The sequence below is a fragment of the Leptonotus elevatus genome, chromosome 2, assembly GCF_054856555.1.
Source record: "Leptonotus elevatus isolate MCC_2025b chromosome 2, RoL_Lele_1.0, whole genome shotgun sequence".
In the NCBI taxonomy this organism is placed as follows: Eukaryota; Metazoa; Chordata; class Actinopteri; order Syngnathiformes; family Syngnathidae; genus Leptonotus; species Leptonotus elevatus.
In genome coordinates, this window is record NC_141240.1 from 18,149,834 (window position 1) to 18,173,219 (window position 23,386).

General features: G+C 38.4%; 4 protein-coding genes across 9 annotated transcripts; 3 read left to right on the plus strand and 1 right to left on the minus strand.

The window, feature by feature from the left end:
• Positions 1 to 1,808: 1,808 nt before the first annotated feature.
• LOC147178652 (putative tubulin polyglutamylase TTLL9) lies at positions 1,809 to 9,741 on the plus strand. Of its 2 annotated transcripts, XM_086070121.1 has the most exons (13): positions 1,809 to 1,954; positions 2,759 to 2,851; positions 2,916 to 3,018; positions 3,106 to 3,291; positions 3,413 to 3,481; positions 3,567 to 3,660; positions 3,742 to 3,782; positions 7,692 to 7,779; positions 7,923 to 7,981; positions 8,078 to 8,274; positions 8,640 to 8,753; positions 9,054 to 9,178; positions 9,276 to 9,741. In XM_086070121.1, coding segments are annotated over exons 1-13 (1,242 nt in total). In that variant the 5' UTR covers positions 1,809 to 1,952; the 3' UTR covers positions 9,347 to 9,741. The 2 variants fall into 2 exon arrangements, 1 of the variants encoding a protein (XP_085926247.1); XR_015094250.1 differs by lacking the exon at positions 9,276 to 9,741 and having other exon boundaries at positions 8,078 to 8,276; positions 9,054 to 9,069.
• Positions 9,742 to 10,504: 763 nt separating this feature from the next.
• On the plus strand, positions 10,505 to 14,893 carry LOC147178653 (putative tubulin polyglutamylase TTLL9). Of its 5 annotated transcripts, none has more exons than XM_086068707.1 (14): positions 10,530 to 10,582; positions 11,548 to 11,597; positions 11,682 to 11,774; positions 11,846 to 11,957; positions 12,045 to 12,230; positions 12,338 to 12,406; positions 12,481 to 12,574; positions 12,690 to 12,730; positions 13,222 to 13,309; positions 13,534 to 13,592; positions 13,676 to 13,872; positions 14,171 to 14,284; positions 14,374 to 14,498; positions 14,570 to 14,893. In XM_086068707.1, the coding sequence occupies exons 1-14, from the start codon at positions 10,559 to 10,561 to the stop codon at positions 14,611 to 14,613; spliced, it is 1,296 nt and encodes a 431-aa protein (XP_085924833.1). In that variant the 5' UTR covers positions 10,530 to 10,558; the 3' UTR covers positions 14,614 to 14,893. The 5 variants fall into 5 exon arrangements, 4 of the variants coding, with proteins under 4 accessions (XP_085924835.1, XP_085924833.1, XP_085924832.1 ...); XM_086068706.1 differs by lacking the exon at positions 10,530 to 10,582 and adding an exon at positions 10,597 to 10,697; XR_015094079.1 differs by lacking the exons at positions 10,530 to 10,582; positions 14,570 to 14,893 and adding an exon at positions 10,597 to 10,697 and having other exon boundaries at positions 13,676 to 13,874; positions 14,374 to 14,404.
• A 338-nt stretch (positions 14,894 to 15,231) lies between these two features.
• Positions 15,232 to 18,771, minus strand: fam217ba (family with sequence similarity 217 member Ba). Its single transcript, XM_086066991.1, has 5 exons — positions 18,511 to 18,771; positions 18,267 to 18,427; positions 18,084 to 18,183; positions 17,514 to 17,578; positions 15,232 to 17,408 (listed from the first exon to the last, which is right to left on the minus strand). Exons 2-5 carry the CDS (start codon positions 18,371 to 18,373, stop codon positions 16,037 to 16,039), a joined length of 1,644 nt encoding a protein of 547 aa, XP_085923117.1. The 5' UTR covers positions 18,374 to 18,427; positions 18,511 to 18,771; the 3' UTR covers positions 15,232 to 16,036.
• A 106-nt stretch (positions 18,772 to 18,877) lies between these two features.
• On the plus strand, positions 18,878 to 22,169 carry ppp1r3da (protein phosphatase 1, regulatory subunit 3Da). The gene is made up of 2 exons (XM_086069041.1): positions 18,878 to 19,189; positions 20,672 to 22,169. The coding sequence occupies exon 2, from the start codon at positions 20,695 to 20,697 to the stop codon at positions 21,613 to 21,615; it is 921 nt and encodes a 306-aa protein (XP_085925167.1). The 5' UTR covers positions 18,878 to 19,189; positions 20,672 to 20,694; the 3' UTR covers positions 21,616 to 22,169.
• The last annotated feature ends 1,217 nt before the right edge of the window (positions 22,170 to 23,386 follow it).

A 23,386-nucleotide genomic window follows, 5' to 3' on the forward strand; every position in this document is an offset into this window, starting at 1 on the left:
ACAAAGAGTTATCAAGTAGCTCAAGTAGGGTTGACAGAAGGGCTTGAGTAATGCTTTCAAAGAGGCATGTACATGTACGGAATGTACATCACAATGAATGATCTTCTTTTCTTCCTGTAAAAAGACACTTGAGAGCTGTTCTTTAACTGCAGCAAAGCACTGTAATTTTTAGCAGTCTGACACCCATGTATAGTAAATTAAAAAAAAAAAAAATACAGTGATTTCATGAAATTCTAATTTTGAGTCACTCTATAGTACCCTTTTTCTCCCTTTTTTTTTTTTAATTATGGGTAATTAAATGTTTGGGACATTGTCTGCACCTAAGTAGCCAACGCTCACACTGGACTCATATAACGTTTGTTGCAATTATCCACACAAATAGTCCAAATGTAGGCAAAGCTTTCGGTCTGTCCAATTGGAATGTCCAGTTAAACACCGGCTAGACAGAGAAAATGGAAGAAAATACGATATGGCCTGAGTCTCACCTTTGCAGCTGTAACTTGGAAAGAATTCCAAAAAGGATTTGGAGTGTATGTGGAATTTGTTTTTCTTTTTATCCACAAGAACAAGAATCCACAAGATTTGTGAGCTAAGAGGTTACTGATGTTGGATCCCAGCAAAGGCCTGGCTCACAATTCTTCTGTCTTGTAGGTAAAAGGAAAAAAATATTCGAAGGACCTCTGTACAATAAAGTCCAGTTCTTTGCAAATGTAAACTATAATAGCAATAGCCTAAGATATATTTCTGGAATAATACTGTAAGTCAGGTAAAAACATACAGTAATGGAATATTTGGGACATGCATGTATCTATTTTGGTGAGCTAACAAATACACGCACGCACGCACATACACATACTCACCCACATACAAAAAAAAAAAATTATATATATATATATATATATATATATATATATGTATATATGTATATATATATATATATATATATGTATATATATATATGTATATATATATATATATATATGTATATATATATATATATGTATATATATATATATATATGTATATATATATATGTATATATATGTATGTATATATACATATATATATATATATATATATATATGTATGTATATATATATATAAAAAAATATATATAAAAAAATAAAAAATAAAGAGCAATGATGATGACATTTCCGAATGAACAATACTGAGCTCTTTAAAAAGGAAAAAGAAAAAGAAAAAATAAATAAATAAATAAATAAACAAACACAACACGCAAACTCCACACGGAAGGACTTGAGTCGAGATTCAAATCCAGGACCTCAGAATTATAAGGCAGAAGCTAATACAATCTTTGTAGAATCAATTTTCGAATTTTTCAAAGTGCGAATGTACAAAGTAGTTATAGCTGGTATTTTATTACAATGTTCTGGCCAATCATATAGGTTATTAACTACAACATAGTGAGTTTTGTCATTGAATCTTAAAATGTCTCTTGTGATATTGCTTAAAACTGGGCAGCATAATTTTGTAGAGTCACATTTTAATTAAGCTACCTTTGATTGCGTTGATTGACCCAATGTGGGGCTGGTGAGTGTAGATTGATGTTTACAGTTTTCATACATCTACTACCGTCTCAAATAAAGCGTGTTTTCATGTGGATTTTGTTTCATGTCTTATCCGTCTTACCGGACATTTTTAGCAAAACAAAGCTGGAATGTCGCCTGTTCCAATCGTCATCATCTGCCGCTACTTGACACGTGACGCTCAAAGGCACTCGTCGCTTTATGATGTCATAGAGCGGTAACTCTTGTCAACCGCTTGTTGCAAACGTGTTCGCCTTTTTTGTAGGTCGTAATAGTGCAACGGGGTTTAAGCACTATACGGTCTTCTGCTATAGGATAAATTACTAAAGTGACACCTTTCTTCATAACAGCATTTTCGCACGTGTTGTCGAGTTGAGAAGCAGTCGGTGACACTCCCGCTTCGTAATGTACGCTGTTGTCACATGTCTGCTGTTTTGTTGCTTGGTTATAATGGCTCACTAACGGGCACTACGAGCCCATTAATTGTACCTTGGAAAGCATTCTGTGGCTAGCGCCTCTGCCTCACAGTTCTAAGGTTTAATGTTCAAACCTGTGGATTTTGAATGTTTTTGTGTGTGTTTTCTCCAGCTACATTTTCCCACCTTGGAAAAACATGCATGTTAGGTTAATTTAAGACGATTACAATATGGGCATATGTTTGAATATAAGTTCATAGTTGTTTGTTATATGTGCCTTGTGATTGTCAGGGTGTAAATAACCCAGTGTCAAATAATATGTGAATGAGACAAATTAGTCCTGGTTTGCTAACAGAGGGGCCAAATTGGGAACAGGTCGTAAAGATAGCAGGGGAATGAGCGTTGTCATTGAATGAAGTGTGTCATTTGTAGCTAATGAGTAGGACATTTTTGGTTTGCTTTCTGAAGAATGGCTAACAATGTTTATAGCATGTAAAGTGCCACCTTACTTTAGCAGACGGGTCACATGTTAACACAGGGCTTGCCATATACTGTTTTCCACTGATAATCACTGTACAATCACTGCCGGACAAACTTTACCAGATGTTGTAATGATCAGTCATGTTTGTTCAAGACACTGCCTCTAATCTGGATAGCAATGATGTGTTATTCTCTTTATGACAATTCAGTGTACCATCATTCCAAATACCAACATCAGAAGCTGCTGTTTAAAATGAACTACTAGTCACATGACAGGTAACATCTTGTGATTTTTTGTTGTTTTTTTTTTATCAGGGAGGGAAGATATGTGGTGCGCTACAAGTGTAGTCAGATTGGCCCTATACAGGATGTCTTGAGGCAAAGGCCAGGCTGGGTTGAAGTCAAAGAGTGAGTATGACAAGCTTTAGTCATATTCGTTATTTGTTGTTGAGCAATTACCTTTTTCTTAAAGTGATTGTGAATGGGACTTCCACTGGTGTGGCGTGGGCTGGCTCAAGGAGAATTTGTACATGGAGGAACATGTAAGAGTCAACCATTTCCGTAACCATTATGAGGTGAGGAATCATGTGTGTCATTAGTTTTACAAATGAATTCCTCGCTTTCAATAATAACACTACAGTTACATGTTATTTTTCATTCAGCTGACACGCAAAGACTTCATGTTGAAAAATCTGAAAAGATTCAGAAAGAATCTTGAAAGGGAGGCCAGCTGCATGGAGGGCTCCAAATGTGATTTCTTCCCCTGCACCTTCGCGATGCCTAATGAGTATCATCTCTTCGTGGAGGAGTTCAAAAGAAACCCTGGCAGCACCTGGATCATGAAGCCAGTAAGCTCATATTGAACACAGATCACACAGAAAAAAAATATTAACAATGACTATCTGGCATAAGATAGAATGTGAATGATGTCACCAATTAATGAGACACTAAAGTGCAATATTTTTGCAGGCAGCAAAATCTCAAGGGACAGGCATATTCCTTTTTAAAAAACTAAAAGACATCATGGAATGGAGAAAGGTGTGTGATTTTGAATGATATTAAATGGATGGATAAACAATACAAAACACATCAATGTAATTTGATTGATGATATTGTGTTTCAGCATGATGGCACCCGCTCAGAGGAGCAGAAAGATGCAGCTCAAGTGGAAAGCTATGTGGCACAACGCTACATTGAGAACCCTTACCTACTTGGTGGTAAGTCACTGACTCAAAAATCAAATTTTACAAAGTAAATGTATTGCACTATATATTTACTGATTCACTACCTCTTCACAGGTAGGAAGTTTGATCTGCGGGTCTACGTGATGGTTACATCAGTATGTAAATACTTTTGTGAAGATAACATTTACATGTATTTTCAAATTAAATTATTGTACACAGATAATTCCAAAATTAGGCTATTCATAACCTGCCACCCAATTTTTTTGTACCCAGAAAGGGCATCTTCTCACTAGAAATTGCACAAAAAAGTGGCAAAAGACAAGAATTTCTTTAGTCGTTTTGTTGTTTTGTTTTTAGGAAATCTCATTCTTAGGCAAGGGTGTCAAGGTTATCAGAAGTCAAGGAGAATAATTTGTTAAACTATTGTTCAAGTTACCGTAAAAAAAAGGTAACAAAAAATGTGTGCAATTTCAATGTTATTTATTGCATGCAACAATTTGAAATTTTGGTTGACGCTCCTTATTTGTGCTTACGGGCCACATAAAATGATTTTGCAGACCAGATCTCGACCATGGGCCTTGAGTTTCAAGTCTGTATTCTAAAATATCCAGAACAATTCTTTTTAGAGCAGGGATCATCAACTGGTGGGTTGCAACCCAAAAGTAGGTTGCGGATCCATTATGGGTGGGGTACAAAATTATATGAGTTCTCCTTTTTTGAGATTGCTTTTATATTTATGGCCCATACTGAGTTTTTCATACAAATACTGTACTGTAAATATGAGTCTACTCCTACTTACTATGTACTGGTAGTATGTACTATTGTAGCTTAGGTTGGTGATAGACCATGGAGCGTTGCGACTTGCAAACAAAATTGTGTTATATGATCAAGTAAAGGCCCCTTGAACCCTGAAGTATTGCATCTGCATCACTGTATGCTTTTATTTGAGAGAAAAATTTACTGGCATGGTGGATCTTACAGAGTCTGGAAAAAGTTATCAGTTGTGAAAGTAAAAATTTTAAGCCTTCCAAGTCAAGATCTATGGCGGTGGAGATTGGGGGCAAGGCAACTGACAAAGTTCCAATTTACAGTCTTAATAACAGTTATTCTATCCAGTCAAGAGCTTGAGAAACATGTTTGATGCTTGCATAAAAGACAATGCCACCGTTTTTGCAAGCGCTTGGTACTTAGCTCACCAAGATTGACTGCTCATCTCTTAACAGATTTAGGGCCAGCATTCCATCCTGCCCCAAGTCTTTGGGCCTCTGCTGGTCTACGCAATTCGAGTAACAACAATCGAGTCCTTAGAAAGTAAAATGAACTTCCAGCTGCACAGCCTTACCAGCATCTCACTGCATGAAACAAGCAACACTTTGCTGCTACAGTTCGGTGGTCTCACAGGTGACTCGCTTATTGGATGCCCCGCCTGGTTCAGGGACTTGAAGGATGCTAAAGTGTCAGCAGCTGACATTGAGGTTAGAAGAACAAGTGAGCAGGGCAGTAGGGCTCCAGTAGCAGAGAGCATGGATCATGGTGGGTGGGTAGACTGTAGAGCAAGAGCACCTGATCTAACGGCTTGTAAGCTAATTTATGTCTGGTTTCCAGTGCAGGTAATCCACAATGCCTTGTGAAACCCTGTAAAACCTCCATCTGGAGAAAGAACGAGACAACCTGTGCCTGTTATGCTCTGGAAGAGGCCTATTACAAGGAGCTGCCAAAACCACCAACCAAATCAAAAATGGAGAAAGACCCCAAGCTAAGGCAAAATCAACGTGTCCTCTCCCCACAGCCTCTGATTAGCAGTTGCACAAATACTTGGGGAAGTATCTTATATCACCACAGCACATTGCAACAACTTCTCTCTGTCTAGACAAGATCATCACCTCAGCGGCATTAAAACACCTTGTCATGTTGGAACTGACAACGCCCCGAGAAGAATACATTGAGAAAGCCAAGGACAGGGAACGTGCCAAGAACTAGAAACTTGTGAAATGGTGCAGGGACAGAGGCTGGAAAAAAATCGGAGTCAATAGAAGTCTGTTACAAAGGATTTGCGCAATGCTCGCTCTGTAAGGTCCTTAGTCAACTGAGCATGAAGCTGAAAAGAGGTCATATAATCTGCCAACATAGTCACACTTAGTGGCCTTGGTTGAAAAGGTCTGATCCGTTGGTTACCTACTGGGGCAGAAAGTCATGGGCCTGATCATCCCTGGCTGGGACACCATTTGCGAGGGTGTATGTTGTGACACAAACCACCTTATGATCCAAGGTCACATCCCTGATGGTGAGTCCCAGTGCATCCTGGAGATGTTTCTTGAATATATAGGTCTGGCACAGCCAGTGGCTCCTAGGAACAGATTAGGTGACAATTAACAAAAATAATTTGAAGAGAGCACAGGAAAGATGGTTGACAACCCCGAAAGATGGCAGCCTGGACAGTATAGTATGGGTTAGCTGCCAATCCTGTCTTTTATGAGGATGAACACAATAAGGAGCGTTCTAATCAACTATGCTTTTAGAACACAGGATAAAGGCCATGGGAAATAATGAAAATACAGTGTTACCTTGGAGTTTGAACATAATTAGCTACGTGCCAGTATTTACAGAAGTAGTCGCAGTAGTTACAACGGCGCAATAAACTCCTTCGTAATTCCACTGTGGTTCGTAGCACTGTATGTTTTCCTTTGCTGCCACTGGCACTGTTGTCTTTCTTTGGGCACATGGCGAAAAAAATTGTCGTGGAAAAATCAAAATGCACTCGCGAGTATGGAGCACTTCCGGGAGTATTCACGATCTGACTGGCAATGAGCAGTGCATCGTCTCAACTACCGCAACGTGAGCATTCGGCATTGCTCGGCTTCATTCGGTTACCTGTTTTCAAGGTACGTTTGGCTTAGCTTGTTTTGCTTGGGTGTTCGAACTCCGAAAATTAGTTCAAACTACAAGGCATTTTTTACTCAGATTTTTGGGTTGAAGTCCGATTTGTACGAGTTCCGAGACGTTCAAACTCCGAGGTTCCACTGTAACAATTATGTTTAAAGTACTTTATTGTGTTATTTCTAGCTAAAAGATGCCCAATCAACAATTACAAATTAAGTATAATGATGAAAATGTAACCCACCTATCAGATAAGATAACAATGAAATAGATCTTTAATTTAAGATTTGACAAACTTGGACTAGCATCAGAAGAACCCAGATTCTTATGGAATTGGTATTGAAAATAATAAATTGAAAGAAAATTATGTGCACCAAAAAAAACTATAAAGTTTACTTGTCCTGTGTGACAGACTGTTTGTCACCTCCAACGGTAAATCCAAAAGATGTATGAAATGTTTGTCCTACCACGACCAACCGTCTAGCAGGGAGTATGAAGTTGTGGTTTTTTTGTGTGTGTTCAGCTTATTTTATACCGTTAACTTGTTTTAACAGGCTATTAGCAATGGCGAATACGGTGTCTCTAAGTAGAACAACACGTTGCTCAACGTTGCATTATCCTTTGAAGGCTGGGCGCTATCGAACGCTCTCACCAGTACAAGAAAAGAAAAATGGGGGAAAGGTTAAAAAAGTTATCCAGAATGCAGTATTAGCTCCGGTCCAACCTGCGTTTGGACTAGCTACTGCTCAAAGCAGTATTCACTAAGTAACAGTAAACAGTAAGCGGGTCTCAAATCTACTCAAATAGCTTTCTAAACTTTCTGCTTGTGTCGCTGCATCACCTCTTCGTAACTTTGTCATGTCACTCGCGAAGTAAAAGAAGTACGAGAGCGAAAGCGCGCCTAAACTAACCTCTCAATCCATAGGCTGAGTGTGACCTATGCTGCTTCTGATTGGCGGAGGGCACGGGGGGCCTTCAGGTGCACTACAAATTACAAATTACATTACAAATGCGAATACAATACAATAATTATCTTCCTCTTTTCAATTGGTTTTAAACAAATGTTATTTCTTTATTACTTCTCTCGGTCCCCAAAAGTAAATTTTACTTCTTAACTTAAATGTATACATGGGTTCCAAAAACAATAGTACACAGTATCTAATAGTGTATGTGATATTGTTGTTCAGTATTTTCCCTTGAAGGCATGGCTGTATCGAGAGGGATTTGCTCGCCTCTCAAGCACACGTTTCTCCCTGAGTAGTATTGATGACAAGTGTATCCTTTTTAAAGATTTATGGCAGTGTTGATACGATTCTGCAATTGGTACTTGGGTTTTAGTTGCAATATAGTGCTCATTCCATTTATGCTGCACATTAAACATCAAAGTTGCTACATTTTCCTTATTGCCTCCTATACAGATGTGCATCTCACTAATGTGGCTGTACAAAAAACAGCGCCTGACTATGATCCAGAAAAAGTGAGTAATTTCACATTCACATGACTGCTACCTGCGGTTACCTCTGACATCATAATAGCTTTGTTCTACTAAAAGTATGTGTCCGCCATGACATAGGGTTGTAAATGGAAGATACAGAAGCTCCGCAGGTACCTGACTGCAAAGCATGGAAGGCAGGCGGTGGAAACTCTGTTCAAAGAGATGGATAACATCTTCATCAGCAGCCTTCAAAGTGTGCAGAAGATCATTATAAATGACAAACACTGCTTTGAGCTCTATGGCTATGACATTTTGTTGGATGAGAACCTCAAACCGTGTGAGTTTAGATATAAAACACGTTTGTGTGTGGCATGAGAACAGAGGCATCCATTTGTAATGTACACACAGATATGCACATAACCCAAACAAAGACACACACAAAATAAGATAAGCACGCAAGGTCTGTTATTGAACATTAAACCTGCTGACATGGATATTAAAATAGTAGTAAAATCTTTGGCCAAAGGGAAGTATGACTAATACACGTCTATACAGTGCACTTGGCAAGACAGGTGTGTTCCTGCTGCATTAATGACAATGCTTCTGCAAATCTTATTACATTCTTTGCATTTCTACTTAAAGGCTGTCATTGAAAAGATGACCTCATGGATAGTTATGCCAACCCATATCCTTTTTTTAGGTGGTTAATTGAAGTGAATGCCTCGCCATCACTTGCACCTAGTAGCCAGGAGGATTACGACATGAAGTACAGCCTGCTGGAAGACACTGTGAATATTGTGGATATGGAGGGAAGGTAAATCACCATGTCTTTTGACAGCTTTTGTTGGGATTTCAATGTAAAAACGATATGGGCAAAAGTCTGCGCACATCTCTTAATGCCGATTTGGGCTTGGGCTCAACGCTAGAATGGCTTCCATGACATTTTGGCTAATTGTCAACTGCATGGGAACTTTGGTGAACAGTTCCACTGTAACCAATACCGTAAGTCGCAATACTTTTGTCCATACAGTCAAGGATACTGTATTAATTTCAATCAGTGAATGTCATCTCTTATGAGCACGATACAGATAGTAACAGAGCTGTTCCTCTTCAGGTTGACTGGAAAGGAGAAGAGGGTGGGTGGATATGACCTCGTGTGGAATGACGGGCCTGTCTACAGCGAGGACGTCGACTCAGAAATATTTGGCTGTTCATGTTTAAAAGCCAACACATACTTGGGTAAGGGAGCAGATTGTTTGGAGTCAACGAGCTTCTTTTTCAAGGTTTAATAAAACATGTACAAACATGTAATTATTTAATGTACCTTTTTTTTCAGGGTGTGTCAATGACAGGGAACACCAGTTAAATTCTCTCCTGAAAACATTTCCTGGCCAGAAAAGGACATAAACTTTTCAGTTTGATGTTGTACTTCTAAATAACTTTCTTCTTGACCTCAGTTGTAACCTTAGTCTTAAGAGTTGCCATTGACTCTTTTTCTCACTGGACCGCAACTTTATGAGATTACTTCTGTCTGTTAACAACGTTTATTAGCTATTCTTTCAACAAACTGCATTATGTCACACATTGTTCACATTGTTCACATTAGGTCATTCTTTCCAGATTTTACTCCTACCTTGTGTTATCATTTGTTTTGTATTCTGATGTCGGTGTTATTCCAAGACAAAACTCATTTGTGTATGTTTGGATTGGCAATATTTCATTTTGGCAAATCAATTCATGATATTGACAATGGGCTGTTTATTTGATGCATGTGCTAGATAAAGTAAATCACACTGGCCTTATTGTGCTTTGCTCTCTTGCTACTTCTTTTTCCTGGTACACGTGGTTCAGTACTTGAGCTGTGGATGAGTCGTGAGTGGTGCTGCTAGGGGTAAGCAGAAGCATCCACTGGCAGTGGACCAATGCACAAGAAGAAAGTGAATATGACAGAATGTTGGTGAGTTAGGAAGAAGGATGACGATGCAGGCAGTGGAGGATACATCACAGGTTTACATGGAAGGCTCATAGGCTCTTTTGGGGTCAGTGAAACTTAAATAATAAAGAGGCGTAAGACCTGAGGAGTAATGGTCTTTATAGTCACCATTTCAAAATGTTTATAAATTCAAGATTTTAACTGCAGGGTGTAGCTTTACAATATTTACCTTCCATCCATTGTCTACTCTGCTTAGCCACTCTGAGGTTGTGTGTATATGTATATATATATATATATATATATATATATATATATATATATATATATATATATGTATATATATATATATATATATGTATATATATATATATGTATATATATATATATATATATATATATATATATATATATATATATATATATATATATATGTGTATATATATATATATATATATATATATATATAAACATGGAAAACAGGCTGGATAGTGGCGTTCGAGGACCGAATTTGGCCACCCCTGGATTATATGCTTTCTTTATGGTTATCATTCTGAGCTGTAATACTGCTGTTCGCCACTGGGTGGTAGACATCACATTACATAAACTTTTTAGATTTGCTCCCTCTGACATCCCGTACAGGACGATAACGACGTCGCACTTCCGACCTGCGCTGTTATGTAGTTACCATGACAACAGCAGCTGTCACGCGGGTAAATGTTTTCCATTCTTTGTTCCGTCAAATTTTACCTGAAATTTAACGAATGCGTCCATATGTCAGTGACCAGGGTAAACAGTAATGTGATGTCATGTGTGTTTACGAAAGAGGTACGTTACGTCACCTTAACCTATCAAACTAATACTATATTATAAAATATGCTGAGTTGCATTTGTGCACAGACAAACATTAAAATATATGCAGATGCAGTCACATGGTAGAACTAGGTGTTAATCAAAATTGTCTTAAAAATTGTGTAACGATTAATCAACATTGATCATCAAATTAATCAATACTCATTTATTTAAATAATTATTTAATATCTTTTTTAATGTAATATTGCCCTAATGCTCAGATTTTCAGCTTCTCAAAGGTATATATCCAATTGCTGTAGTTCTCCATGAAAGCAGACTCATTATCTTTTTGTTGAATCAAAAATAATATATTTACTTAGGAAAACAATGATTAACATTTTTGCCCATTTTCTGACATCATATGGACCAAACGAGTAACTGAATCATAATGTATGTTAGTGCATTTCCAGCACTATCAATTTGAAATAATTTCCTGTTTTATTAATAAACGAAATGGAAAATAAAACATTATTATTCAATTAATTGATTAATAAATAAAGTAGTCAACAGACTAATCGATTGTTATAGTAATTGTTATTTGCTGTCCTAGTAGTATATTATAGGACAGCAAATATATATTTATCCATCCATCCATCCATTTTCTTAACCGCTTAGTCCTCCTCACAAGGGTTGCGGGGGGCTGTGGAGCCTATCCCAGCGGGCTTGGTTGCCAACCAATCCAGGGCGCAAATATAAAATTATTATTATTATTTTAACTATTATTATGGTAAATCACTATTACTGTGTGCACAGTTTGAACACTAAGATATTGGTAGTTCTCACAAAATTGAGTAACTAGTTGAGGGACTTTTTTGCTCACCTGCAGGCAATTGGGTGCAAATCATCCAAAGATTGTAGCAAGCCCACTGAGAAGCGGTGAGTGAAGTATTTAATGTTTAGTTTTGGTTTTTATTAATGATGGTCGCAGCACATCTCAATAAGGTGACAATTTTTCCTCAGGGAGGGAAGATGTGCTGTGCGTTACAGATGTGGCCCACTTGGCACCATACAGGATGTCTTAAAACAAAGACCAGGCTGGATTGAAGTCAAAGAGTTAGTTGTGGTATGTTGAAACATCAATGTATTTGATATTGTTTGTTAGGATTGTGTTGTTTTTCTTACAGTGATAGTGACTGGGACTTTCATTGGTGTGATGTGAGCTGGCTGAGGGAGAATTTTGATCATTCATACATGGAGGAACACGTAAGAATAAACCACTTTCGCAACAATTACGAGGTGAGGGCCTAATGTCAGCTTGCGTCAGCTTGTTTTATCACTTAAACCCACAGGTTTCAATATATTTTTTTCTATTTTCTATTTTAGTTGACTCGTAAAGATTTCATGTTGAAAAATTTGAAAAGATTCAAGAAACATCTTGAAAGGGAGGCCAGCTGCATGGATGGCTCCAACTGTGATTTCTTCCCCTGTACCTTCGCACTGCCTAATGAGTATCATCTCTTTGTGGAGGAGTTCAAAAGAAATCCTGGCAGCACCTGGATCATGAAACCGGTTTGGTCAAATTCATCACAGATGCAATGGATGACTTTTTGTTTAGCATACGATAGAATGTGAATGAGCTCATTGACAGCATTTAAGAGCCTTTCATGTTTTCATAGGCAGCAAAATCTCAAGGGGTAGGCATCTTCCTTTTTAAAAAACTGAAAGACATTGTGGACTGGCGGAAGGTATACCGATCTGTTTGTATGTGATTGCACATAACAGCATATATTGTGATCTGATTGATAACATTGTGTTCCAGCATGATGGTACCCGCTCAGAGGAGCAAAAAGATGCAAACCAAGTGGAAAGCTATGTGGCACAACGCTACATTGAGAACCCTTACCTACTTGGTGGTAAGTCACTGACTCAACAATCTAATTTTACAAAGCAAATGTATTCAAAAATACACAATACACTTCAGAAAGAAGTAAAGCAACATACATGTACTAATGTGTTACTTTTCCACAGGCAGGAAGTTTGATCTGCGGGTCTATGTGATGGTCACATCTGTATGTTTAAGATTCAAAATTCGATTTAAAGGTTACATTTTTACTGTAGTTAAGACCAACATGATTCATATGCTGGACAAATGTTGAGTTGAAATGTATTTATACTTCTTCTTTTTTTTTTAAATAAGTATCATCTTTTAGATGGGAATTATACAAATATTCCTTAAATGTTTTTATGGCAAGTTGAAAATTATTGAAGAAACTCAATAAAAAGCATTCTGGATATAATCAAGAGCATTTTCAATGTACTCTACATTTAGAACCTGTTAGAATTGGAATACTGAAAATGGCAAATCAATTTTCAATATGATCCATCTGTATGTATTTCAACACGTTCTTGTGTCATTTCCAGCCAGAATATAGGCTACAGTATTCAACAACTTTAAAAATAAATAAATAAATAAAACACACACACTTTAACTCAGAATTTAGTCAATGTGTGAATTATTTTGGTCTTAACTGTATATTTAATATGTGTTATTGTTGCTCAGTATTTTCCCTTGAAGGCATGGCTATATCGAGAGGGATTTGCTCGCCTCTCAAGCACACGTTTCTCCCTGAGTAGTATTGATGACAAGTGTATCCTTTTTCAGAATTGTTGTGGTATTTCTATTGATTGATTCAACCTTCATGTCAAACATGCGGTACAAAAAAAGAAATCAAATGAAAAAAGAATAGTAAGGAAAAAATACTTGATATGTTATGCACGATTAGGTTTTCGTTTCAAAGTACTGGTTATTTCCTTTACATGTTTAGTTTCCATTCATAAAAAGTCCTGCATTTTCCTTAGTGCTTCCTTACAGATGTACATCTCACTAATGTGTCTGTTCAAAAAACAGCACCTGACTATGATCCTGAGAAGGTGAGTAATTTACAACACACATTTAATTGATAACGTTATATGTATTCCTCAATGCTATCCTAATTGCTTGTGCCTGTACGTAGGGTTGTAAATGGGAGTTACAAAAGCTCCGTAGGTACCTGACTGCAAAGCACGGAAGACAAGTGGTGGAAACTCTGTTCAAAGAGATGGATAACATCTTCATCAGCAGCCTCCAGAGTGTGCAGAAGATCATTATAAATGACAAACACTGCTTTGAGCTCTATGGCTATGACATTTTGTTGGATGAGAACCTCAAACCGTGTGAGTTCAAATACAAAGCACATGCTTTCCATTAGGCTATGGATATATCCAAAAAGAAAGAAAGAAAGAAAATGGAAAGTACTAACTCTTTTACTGTAGAAATAAATCAAATGCGGTTCTGTATAATTTACTTAAGTGACGAGGGGACATTGGTCCAACTGCCTCACTTCTCTGTAAATTTTTAAATTGCATCCTAGACATTTTATTGAAAAGTTTGTTCTCCCCCAATGAAGGTCTAATGCTGCTCTTAATTGCTTATTATTTGGCCATTGATGCCACTCCTCATCTTATTGCAGGTGGTTAATTGAAGTAAATGCTTCTCCATCACTTACACCCAGTAATCAAGAAGATTACGAGATGAAGTACAGATTGCTGAATGACACTTTGAATGTTGTTGACATGGAAGGAAGGTAAATTTCCACGGCCTCAAAAGCAAGGTTTCATATTTTATGCTGCACTGCCACTAATAGTACCGTGCACATCTTCTGCACCTCCTCAGGTTGAATGGAAAGGAGTCAAGAGTGGGTGGATATGAACTTATGTGGAATGATGGGCCAGTCTTTAGAGAGAAAGTCAACCCAGAAATATTTGAGTGTTCATGTTTAAAAGCCAACACATACTTAGGTATTTATACTATTTACAGTGTTAATAATGTACCATATTTTGTCAAGTCTTGACACATGTTATTTTTGCAGGTTGTGGAAATGACCGGGAATACCGGAAGGTCCGGAAAATTTAATGTGCTTTCACCAAAGAACTTTGTATGACAGAAAGTGCTTCATGGTGTCATCCATGCCTGTAAGTAGGTTTAAACATCATTTGTGATCACGTATGGCTCTGTTGTTGTGGTTAGTCAACATACGCGATTTCCAGCCACTGTGGGCTGTGGCAGAGATCATTTGGTATGCCTCATTAATTTAGTATGTACACTTGTAACATTTTTGGTTAATGGTGTGCCCGTGATTTTTTTTTCTTCTTACGTTTTAATATGTGCTTTTAATAAAAGTTAGAAAACAGTGGTCTCTGGCTCTCTAACATTGAATTACTCTGCTATGACTTTCTTTGAATTGCAGTAGGCTATATACCAAGCCTAAAAGGCATAGTGGTAAGGGTGTATTAAATAACGTAAAATTCTTGATGTCTAATTTGTGTTATTTTGTTTGTTTCATAAATAAAAATCAATATGAGCACTGCAGTTTGGTCCTTGTGTGAATAATATTTATCTTTACACTGAACACATTTTTGACACTTTAGTAGCCAAGTACAATCTACAATCCACCATTATTTAAAAATGTATCGCCTGACATGTGTAACATGCTATTGAACCACTGTGATTTAAGAGTGAGACAGCACAATAGACAGTTATTTTGTTTTTTTTAATATAAATATTTGTCATGAAGTGTATGACACATACTGTATGTAAACATAATAATGACAATGATGAATACAATTGCAACACAATACATAAATATAACTATAATGTATAAAATTTGGAAAAATACGCATTTACATTCATAGCAAACATTACTGTCATTACTTTCATAAGAGCTCAGCTCTATGCAAAATACAGTTCATTTTCAAAGACAACCATTCGCACTTTGATACACAAGAAGCCCTTTTGAACAAAAATGTGAAATTATTTGCACATGTAAAAGTGGCACACCCTGCAACACACTGCAATTTATTAGTAAGCATGCTTTTCAGACAGGGAAGCAATGAACACACAGAACATCTTAAAATTAATATAAAGTGAGTGAGTGAGTAAGTAAGTAACTAAGTAAGTAAAAAAAAAATAAAAAAAAACATTCTTACACTAGTAGCTGGTAACCATCACTATGGATTGCTTATGTTAAAACTTGGCAAGTGGTTGCCATTTTCATGCCTTTTTAGAAATTAGTAGCATAACAAGAAATTAAAATGCTGTGTAGTTTGGTACAAATTGCATGAGCATTCTGAGAAGACATAATACTCTCCTGCGCATAGTGTAACTTTATAATCGTTATTTGCTGTTGCACATAATGCTGTGCTTTGAAATTCGGATAGTTATATGGTATCTCTTGAAAGTGGCGTGACATTATAACGCGTTAGTATTACACGAAAGCAAGCATAGGTTCAAGGTCCAATGCTAAGTGACCACAGAGTAAAGCACTACAGGCCTACAGTTAATGTTGCTTTGCAGCAGAATGGACTGGATTTTTTGATTTTCCACCACTAGAAGGCGCTTTAGCAAGAGACTGCGGCTCTTTAGCAGCTCTTTTCATGGCGCTCTTAGATGCTTGACCTCCTGCTGTGGTCCTCTGCCAGTCATCTAATTTCTTCGAGGTGATGGCCCCTTTCTTACTTGCCCCTACAACATGTTTCTCAGTACCTGCTGCTTTGACCACACTAGGTTCCTTCTTGACATCGGTCTCAGAGTTGGTTCTAACTCGACTTTTCCTCACCTGGCCTCTACCGTTTGGGTTTGCTCCCAATTCCTGGGGTTGTTTTCGAGCATTGCCTGCTGCATTCATGTGCCTGAGATGACTCCTTCCTGCTGAAGGGCTCACTGGGATCTGAGCTCCACCTCCGCCTTGTGCTCCTTGGCTCTTACCTTCTTTGGTGGCTTCTTGTGTTTCGCTGCAGCTCCTCTTCACAGGCGCCCCTGGTCGGGTTCTGCGCTCCAGCAGTGGGCTGAGACGTGAGTGGCGCTGGTAGGCGTAGGCAGAACAACTCCCGTTGCACAAAGGGTAGCGAATGTGACAATGTGGGCAAACTGGCAGGTGGGACTGTGTAGCAGCAGATGCTGGTGAAGGGGGATTGATGACAAATGGGAAGGCTCGCTGGCTGTGCCACGGGCCTTTAGGGGAGTTAAGTCGGGATGATGGGGCTGTATGAGGTCTAGGTGAGTGACCAGGTGTGGCCTGAGGCCTCGTGTGTCTTCCAGGTGGGCGGCTGCTCTCAGCTTGAACGGTTTGAATTTGAAGCCACTCTAACTGCAGCAATCTTTCCAGGAATTTCTCCAAAGGCCCCACCGGTTTAGGCCTGGGGGCACCACGACCCTCTGTATGAAGAAACACTGCAAGCTGCCTAAGGCTCCAGGTGTTGAAAGGTGGAGGAAGAAAGTCTGGGTAACAGTGAGGAGGTGTCTCACTCTCATCCTCATCTCCATTCCCATGAGGTCCAGGGATGTCCAGTGGGAAGTCGTCAGAGTTAATGACCTCAGCTCGCAGATTTAGATGAGGAGGCGTACAAGGAGTACAAGGCGATGGCAGCACAGGCAGCCTCTCTGAGTCAGATAGGTCACTGGCACTGTCACTGTCGTCAACCTTGTAGGGATCCTGAAGGGCCTCTGGCATAGGGGCTGGGGAATGCGGGTGCCCTGGCATGTGTCGTAGTCCCGATATAGGGGAGAGGGGAAGAGAGAGTGCTCGTCGATTCTTCTGCTGTAGCTCGGAGCCGTATTGTGACATTCGTTGATGGTTTCTCCTTTCCTCATGTTTTTGCACACTCGAATGTTGGCCCAGTTGAGGTCTTGCATCTCGTGCTTCTGCCGGGCTGTGAGAAAGACGCACACACATGGAAATGCTTGTGAGCATTCAATGATTGACTGTACCCGAAACAGAGACTTTGGGAAGAATACAAAGTTATTTTAAAACATACCTAGGGAGTTTGCTTGTATTCCCAGAGGTGCTAGATTTTAACTTGGAACTCCTCGGCTGTGAACTCTGTAAAACAAACCTCTTTTTTTATAACACAACTATAATACTGTAAAATCTAATTCAGATTCATTAAATCCCATACATTATATGAAAATGAAAAGAAAACACAATTTCAGTTAAGTCAAGTTTATTTACATAGCCCTTAATCTAGTCCTCAAATAGTGAGAGACGGTGCTATGCCAGGGGGGCGTGTGTGCCTCCTTTTTTTGCCGTACTACAATAAACTGTAATTGCACATCCACTAGAGTAGGTGCCAGTGGTGCTCTCATTGTCAGAGTGCACAAGGAGTATTAGTTCCTTTGCAGAGGCGTATAGCAATTTTATTTACAAATGATACTATTTATAGTTGCTGTGGAGGTTTGGGGGCGGTCGGGCGCTAAATATTTTCTCAATTCTGGGGAGGCTTCACAATCACATGTCCACAGTTGACAAATGTTGACGACATTGCTGATCAACACCCCACCACCCCCCATTGTTGTCAGTGTTGTCTACATATTAGACATCAATTCACCTGCTGCACTGTTTCCACGACGTTCTGGTCCTGACCTGGTCCTGGCAGGCCACCTTTCGCTTGGCCCACTACTTTCTTCATCTTCTTTCCTTTCTTTAAACTGTGCAAAAAAAGATAGGTCACAGTCACCTTAACATTCACCCGATGTAATTCAATTTTAGGACGGTGGATTAAATGTCCTACCTGGTGTTCGGTCCGCTATTTTCAGTGTTTTTGACGCGGATCTTCTCCTTGGAAACGACGCGTTTCAGTGTCATGGATGCTGCGCGCTCTTGTATGATGGGCCCCATGTTGCACTCTTTCAGCGGCGATGGTCATTTGAGTCTGCCAACTAAATTAACACTCTAGCGAAAGAAAACAAATGATGTATCGGATCAGATGTCCAGCTGTATGAATAAGGATGTTAACACCCATTCTGGAAAATTACTGCAGTGCATCATGCGTCAGTGTGGAGTCTGCGGACAGCTGCCTCTGCCCAGCGCGTTGCTACCGTCTCTCCAGTTAGTCTCTTCTTTGCAGCAACACAACTTCGAATCCATTGACGCGGCGGCACAACGGACGTATATGGTTATTGTTCATCTCCACTATCGCCATTATCAAATAAATAACACGGCCATAGGGGTAGTTCGCTTTGTTTGGCTCGCCTCCCCCGTCAGTGACAGGTTTGTTTACCTGCCAGTGACTGGCCCGCTGCTAGCCCTGACGTCAATTTACAGGTGCATTGTGGGACCTGAAGTTTAAGCGTTCATATGTTGCTTTTAAATCGAACAATACAGCCATTTTAGTTCGTACTAGGTTTCATCACTGATAATCAGCGATAGAGTATCTCTGGAGAGGATTGAGACAGGTACGAGAAAACATGCTGTATTGGTCTTAGACATGGGTCACGTATTTTACGAGCACTCAATCCCCCATAAAACATCAGTTCAAGTGCAGCTTCCTAAACGGCTGCACGCGTGATAGCTGATCGTTATCAATAGAAAGTGTTGGTGCCTTTTGTCTTGTTTGAGGGGCTAAAGTTATAGATCAAGTCGGCGAGACTATCAGACAGAAATGAAGGATCAAGAAGAGACTGCAGCCTGAAACAAAACCATGTTTTTTATATGGTAAGATAAAGTTAACGTATTTGTTTAATGGATATGTTGAGGCACAACTTTAACACTGCATGCAGCTTCGCACGTACTCGTCGGATACACGCCCACCATTTCCTTTATTTACTGTTAATGTTTTCACATGCACATCTATGCCCACCATGTCCGATTTCCGTCAACTTTGCACCAATACAGTGGATTTTGGGGGGGATGCGATAGTGAAGAACATGTTGTTGTCCATTCTACTATAAAAGATAAAATGGGCGAAATGATGATGATCGATCCGTTTTCTGCATGCCATATGGATTCCACATGCCCTAACATTACATTAGAGTAGTGCAGCTATCCCTATTAACATTAAATCAAATAAAAAAGAAAACTACGAAATAACATTAACGTTGTTGTTTTTTTAAAAAGTCTTTCTCTGCTTTTATTTGAAGCAGTTTTAAATATTTTACATGTTTGTTTCCATAGGCTTGCTTTGTGCTGCGTCTGTGCTTGCACGGTTGCCCTGTGCACAACTCTGACAACGAGAGCGCCACTGAGCTTTATGTCCTCCTTGTCCCTTTTAGTCCGTTAAATTGAAATTTCACTGTAATAAATAATAATAAATGTATTTATACCGCACCTTTCAAGCAATACAGTACAAAGTGCTTTACAAACAAAACACATTTACATAAAAGCAATCGAACAGCCGTAAGTAAATTGGACATAGAAAAGATTAATAGAATAAAAGAAAACATACATACAATATACTAATACAATATAAGAATTTAAACTGTAAGATCAGTAAAAGCAAGCCTAACAAAATGAGTTTTCAGACCCTGGGCAAATGTGTTTTTATGTCCCCCCCCCCCCCCCCCCCCCACATAAGAACTACATGGAAATGTTTTTGGGGGGTTATCTATTCTTTTTTTTTTGTTATAGTGGGCGCCAGGATAATATGGCTGTAATGTGTTATAAACTTATATGCTTATATGCAACATTTTTAACATGAACATCATGTAAATTAACTTGTGTTTGTGATGGGTATGGAAGATCCAATCATGAACCAGAAGTGTTGACATCATCCAAATTATGCGTTTTATTGGTTTAGACACGCAAATATGTCATGTCCACTGGGACCATCTATGGGTCTGAAGGGGTTAAAAGATGAAAGACTGCGCATTTCTGAAATTGTTTGGGAGGCCGTTCCAGAGCCTAGGCGACTTCATTGAAAAGGCTCGATCACCCTTAGTTTTTAACTTAGACTCAAGAACAGCTAATAATGTTTGGTTAGCAGATTTCAGCAGTCTTTTTGGTCTATACGAATTTCAAAGCTCACCCATATATTCTTGTGCTATTCTGTGGAGTGCTTTAAATGTTATTATTAAAAGTTTTAAGTCTATTTGAAATTAGACCAACAGCCAATGCAAAGATACCATATCTCTAATAAGTGTATAGAGTACACATACTGTATATGCACTAGAGTTGAATCATTCCCAACATTCTTCGCAGGTGAGCAGCAGTTCTCTGACAACATGGACACAGAGTGGTTTATTGGACAAGAGAAGATTCTGCCTACATCATCTGAACACGAGACTAGTGCTGGTAGATTATTTTCGAAGCCCTGTATGGCCATTAATCTGAAAGAAATGCTACGGCAAGTAAGGCAAGTAAAAAGTGATCTGGAGAAGAGGCCGATTCCCATTCGCCCGCCAGGTCCCAGAGCGTCAACGCCAAGTGGTCGGGACGTTCAGACTCCCTTATCTGAACACATACCAAAATCCATCATTCGACAACGCTCACAGTCTCTGCCACCTACCACAGAAAAAAACAGGAAATGCAGACATGTTGGTGTACGATTTATTGACTCCCTGGGCCTTGACCTGGAGGATATCAAGTTTTTTAAATCCGGAGATGAACCATGTGTACCTCATCACGTCAGTTTTAGATTACTAATGGCTGCAGAGTTGGCCGACGGAAACCATTTGGAGATATCCTTGCCTTACTTAAAACCACTTTTTGATCAACAACACAGCGATCATCCAGCATTTTTGCATCGTCTCTGCAAAAACAAAGTGTGTCTCGAGAGAGTCCTATATTTTGAATTTGGTGTCATCGGTATTGCCCAGGTGCTCAATCTAGATTTTGAGAAAGATGTAGCAGCTCGCTATTCATTTACAGAGTGGAAGAGCTTTGCAGAAACTAAGGCCTCATGGATTTCTACAAGCTCCAAGATCTGTGAAGGAGGTCAACTCACTTATGATGTGTTCCGTTTCCACCTGCCATTCCCGCCATTCCTGCAGCCTGGTGCAGTTTTAGAATTTGCCATCAAGTACAAGGTTTGTGGAGCAGAATACTGGGACAATAATCATGGAGAAAATTACAAGTTAGTTTGCCATAACTACAAGCACACTGTGCCCAAAGAATGTGAGGATAGCATGGTTCACTTTTTTTAGGACGCTGACTTGAGACACCAAAAAATTAAAAGCACACTTATTGAAAATGACTTGCTTGTGATGTTGAGAAGTCACTTTTTGTAAAAAATAAATAAAATAATAATATATACAACAAAATAAGATTTGTTTTTACACCTGGCGTCAGAATTAACTTTAACTTTTGACTTGGTGGGAGACAAACACTTTCAGTAAATGCATTTATATCTGCCTGTGGCTTCCAGTTAAACGTTTGTCTTTTTATATTGCAGTATTTGATATGTACACGTTGCCTATGTTTGGACTTGCATTCAAAATAAGGTTCACCAAATATACCATAATGTGTATATTATATTTACTTAAAATGAAGCGCTTTTCCCCCCATCTCTGTATTTCAGTTTGCTAAGTCATTTTAAAAAGAAAATTCTCCATATTGAAAAAGCATATGTTCCACAAATCTCCGCAAAGCCTAATGTGTGTTTGTAGGGGGACTATAAGAAATTAAATATATTTTGTCATGTGTTGTTGTAGAATACAAATAATGTCTATTTTGTTTAATAAAGATATGATAAAATGTCTAGTGTTTCTTATTTTTCAGCCATCAAAGCAGTACCAGAGGTAGTTATAGCAATAGTTTTTACTAGACAGATTGTTGTCATACACTGAATTACCATAATCAAAAAAGTCGATCAATCTTGGTGAATTGTGTGAATTGTAAATGGCGGTCATGTGCTTTGCTTTTTTTAATTAATCAAGTGGATACCTCTCTGTATTTCAGAGAACTGTAAGACAGAATACCCGGGTAGTTATTTTCCAAATGTGTGTGCTGTTAATCATTCAATTATGGTATAGATGTCACGTCATGCATCACAGCATTCAGCATGCAAAATAATAATAATAATAAAAAAGTCATATTTAATACATGCACAGCAGCACAACCAACTTCCATATTAGACAAAACTACTTTTTTTGTTTTACATGGCATATCTTTAAGAGCAAAAAAAGATGAAAATATCCCATGTTCAGGTTTGTTTCGTGTTTACACACATATCTTGTTGTATATAAGTAAATAATGTGGATTGTAGCCTATATGTGTGTGTGTGTGTGTGTGTATGTATGTACAGTGTTTTTCGCGGTATTGCGGTTTTGCTGATTTTTTGTGTGCAATTTTACATGCATTTTTTTACAGTAATATATGTATTTCATAAAATTTATGAAGATTTGAACATTGAGAATGTTTAAACAAGAGAGAAATGTGAGAAAATGTAAATGCCTCGTTGAGAAAAGTGTATAAAGCAGGAGATGAGGGGTTTTACAGCCTTAAAGCATTTATAACAAATGTAAAACATAAAGCGAACTACTTTGCAGATATCATTTATTGCGGGTATTTTTTGGAACCTAACCCCAGCGGAAAACAAGACAACACTGTATACACTCTATCTATCTATCTATCTATCTATCTATCTATCAGGTTTGGGGGTTTTGGTGAAAATAAGAATGTCAACTTTGTCATGAATGTGTTGCTGTTATTAGGGTAATTCTTTGTACACAAATGTAGATTTTTTTTTTTCAAAAGAAAACCCTGTCTGAATAATTGGATGAATGAGTTAATTTTGTGAAGGATAAGAAAGCCATGAAACTGCTTTATCTGCTGAAGCGGTTTAATTTGTTTTAATGCCCTCAATGTTTTTTTGCCCTTTTCTTTTTCTTGTCTTTTTTATTATTTTTTATTGTTGTCTTTGTATGCTGCATGGCTCTTGATACAGAGATAATGGTATATTTGCCTATGTTGGTT